At 38.5% G+C, this 2380-nt stretch overlaps 1 protein-coding gene across 1 annotated transcript; it reads right to left on the bottom strand.

Moving 5' to 3' along the window:
• Positions 1–595: 595 nt before the first annotated feature.
• On the bottom strand, positions 596–2134 carry LOC133035355 (uncharacterized). Its single transcript, XM_061111160.1, has one exon. It carries the CDS (start codon positions 2132–2134, stop codon positions 596–598), a length of 1539 nt encoding a protein of 512 aa, XP_060967143.1.
• Between the last annotated feature and the right edge of the window lie 246 nt (positions 2135–2380).

Below are 2380 nucleotides of genomic sequence, written 5' to 3'. Positions count from 1 at the left end.
ATATGAATTGTACTAAGCACAGAATTAACCAACACCAATCTCCCAGCATATGACAGATTTCGGGTTGCCCATACCTGTATTCTTTTAGTTATTTTTTGAGCAAGTGTGACACAATCAGAGGCTGCAATTCTCCTTGCACAAATGGGAACTCCCAAATACTTGAATGGTGCATCCTGCCTCGAGAATCCTGTCATGTCCAGCACCCTTTTAATCTCCCTTTCCTCCATTCCACTGAAAAAACAGCAGACTTACCCTTGCTTGGTGTTAAACCAGAGGTGTTTGTGAATAATTTGAGCCCTTGCATCAACAAATAGATACTTTTAAAGTCACCTCTACAAAACAACAGCACATCATCCGCAAAACTAAGATGGTTTAGTTTCATTTCTGCACTTCTCTCATGATACCCGAATTATGCTTTCCTTCCAATCTTGCTCATGATTCGGCTTAGATATTCCATGCCCAAGACAAAAAGCAAAGGGGACATTGGATCTCCTTGTCTCAATCCCCTTTTTGCTTCAAAGAATCCATGCATGGACCCATTGAACATTAAGGAGTATCTAGGTGTTCGAATACACGTCATGATTAAACTTATGAACTACTCCGGGAATTCAAAAGCATGTAACATTTCTTCCAAAAACTCCCAATCCATTGTGTCATACGCCTTTTGAAGATCAAGCTTGATCATACAATTAGGCTTAGAATCCTTCCTACCATAATTCCTAATTAGATCTTGGCATATCATGATGTTATGAGCTATATATCTGCCTTTAATAAATCCTCCCTGATTTAGAGAGACTATTTCAGGCAAGATGTTTTTAAGTCTAGAGCAAATCAACTTGGTAGCCACCTTATATAGCACATTACAGCAAGATATAGGCCAAAAATCACTCACCTTATTCGGACATTTCATTTTAGGAATTAAGGTAATGATAGTTGAGTTAATTTCTTTTAGCAGATTACCTGACTTCAAGAAGGAGGCTATTGCTTCACAAGTTTCACACCCAACCAGATCCCAGTTATCTTGACAAAAGTAACTCCCATAACCATCTGGCCCCGGACTCTTCACCCCGGGAATACTAAACATTGCATCTTTAATTTCCTCTTTGGAAAACTCTGTCATCAAGGTTGCAACATGTGTAGGTGTTATCAATGGTCCCTCCTTCATGACTGAATTTTTAACCCTCTGCCTGCCTATCATGCTTGTCCCCAATAGCTCTTTGTAGTAATCTAGGAAAGCCTGATTAATCTTCTCTTGTTCATCTACTCTTTCACCTTGAGCATTGACAATAGAGAGAATTCTATTTTGCCTTGTTCGGTCCTTGATACTAGAATGGAAAACTGATGTGTTGGAATCCCCATTTCTAATCCAAATGGCCTTGGATTTTTGTTGCAGAAAAGAGATTAGTGCTTTATGCTTTTCAGCATACTGCTCACGAACACCTTTCTCTTGCTGCATTAATGTTTCATTTAAAGGATCCAGGTTCAGTCTTCGTTGACACTCAATCATGAGCTCCTTCACCCTCATTTCTTCTCCTTGTATATCAGCAAAACCATACTTGTTGATTGCTGTCAAAACAGGTTTGAGTCCCTTCAATTTAGTGACTAGTTGATACATTTTAGTTCCCACAACCGATCCCTTCCAACTATCCCCAACTTGCCTTTGATAATTAGGTGAACTCGACCACATTCGAAAATATTTAAACGGGTTTCTACCACTTGGAAGTGATGGATAAACCGTCAATATTACGGGGGTGTGATCAAAGAGACCCTCCTGCAAGAAAAGTGCTTCAGCAATCGGATATAAATTCAGCCAACTAGGATTTGCCATAACTCTATCAATCTTAGAGTATATTCTATCATCTCCTTGTTGTCTATTATTCCAAGTAAAATAATTCCCTCCATATTTCACATCTTCTAATTGACACTTGATTATACACTCACGGAAAGCTGTTGGTGTAAAGTGTGCTCTCTTCCCAATTCTTTCTCCCTTCTCAATAATATCATTGAAATCCCCAAGCACTACCCATGGTTCATTTGTTCTCAAACCCTCTAATTCTTTCCAAAGAAGCCTCCTATCCTCTTCCTTGTTAAAACCATAAATAAAAGAAACAAGGAACTTGTTCCTATTATCCATGGTTGTAACCGAAAGATGAATTATTTGGCTTGAGCAAAACAGTATGTCTACTATGTAACTCAAAGGATTCCATGCTACTAAAATTCGTCCCCCTTTATGCCAAGCATTATTTGCCGTAAAACACCAATTGGAAAATATTCTAACATATAAGGCTCCAAGACATGAAGCCTTAACTCTCATCTCAAGGAGACCAACCAAACCAACATTATTTTTAGCAATAAATTGCTTAACATCTATTTGCTTGTG

The sequence above is a fragment of the Cannabis sativa genome, chromosome 1, assembly GCF_029168945.1.
Source record: "Cannabis sativa cultivar Pink pepper isolate KNU-18-1 chromosome 1, ASM2916894v1, whole genome shotgun sequence".
Classification (NCBI taxonomy): domain Eukaryota; kingdom Viridiplantae; phylum Streptophyta; class Magnoliopsida; order Rosales; family Cannabaceae; genus Cannabis; species Cannabis sativa.
The sequence above is the reverse complement of the archived record's forward strand: the minus strand, read 5'-3'. Positions and strand labels throughout refer to the sequence as shown.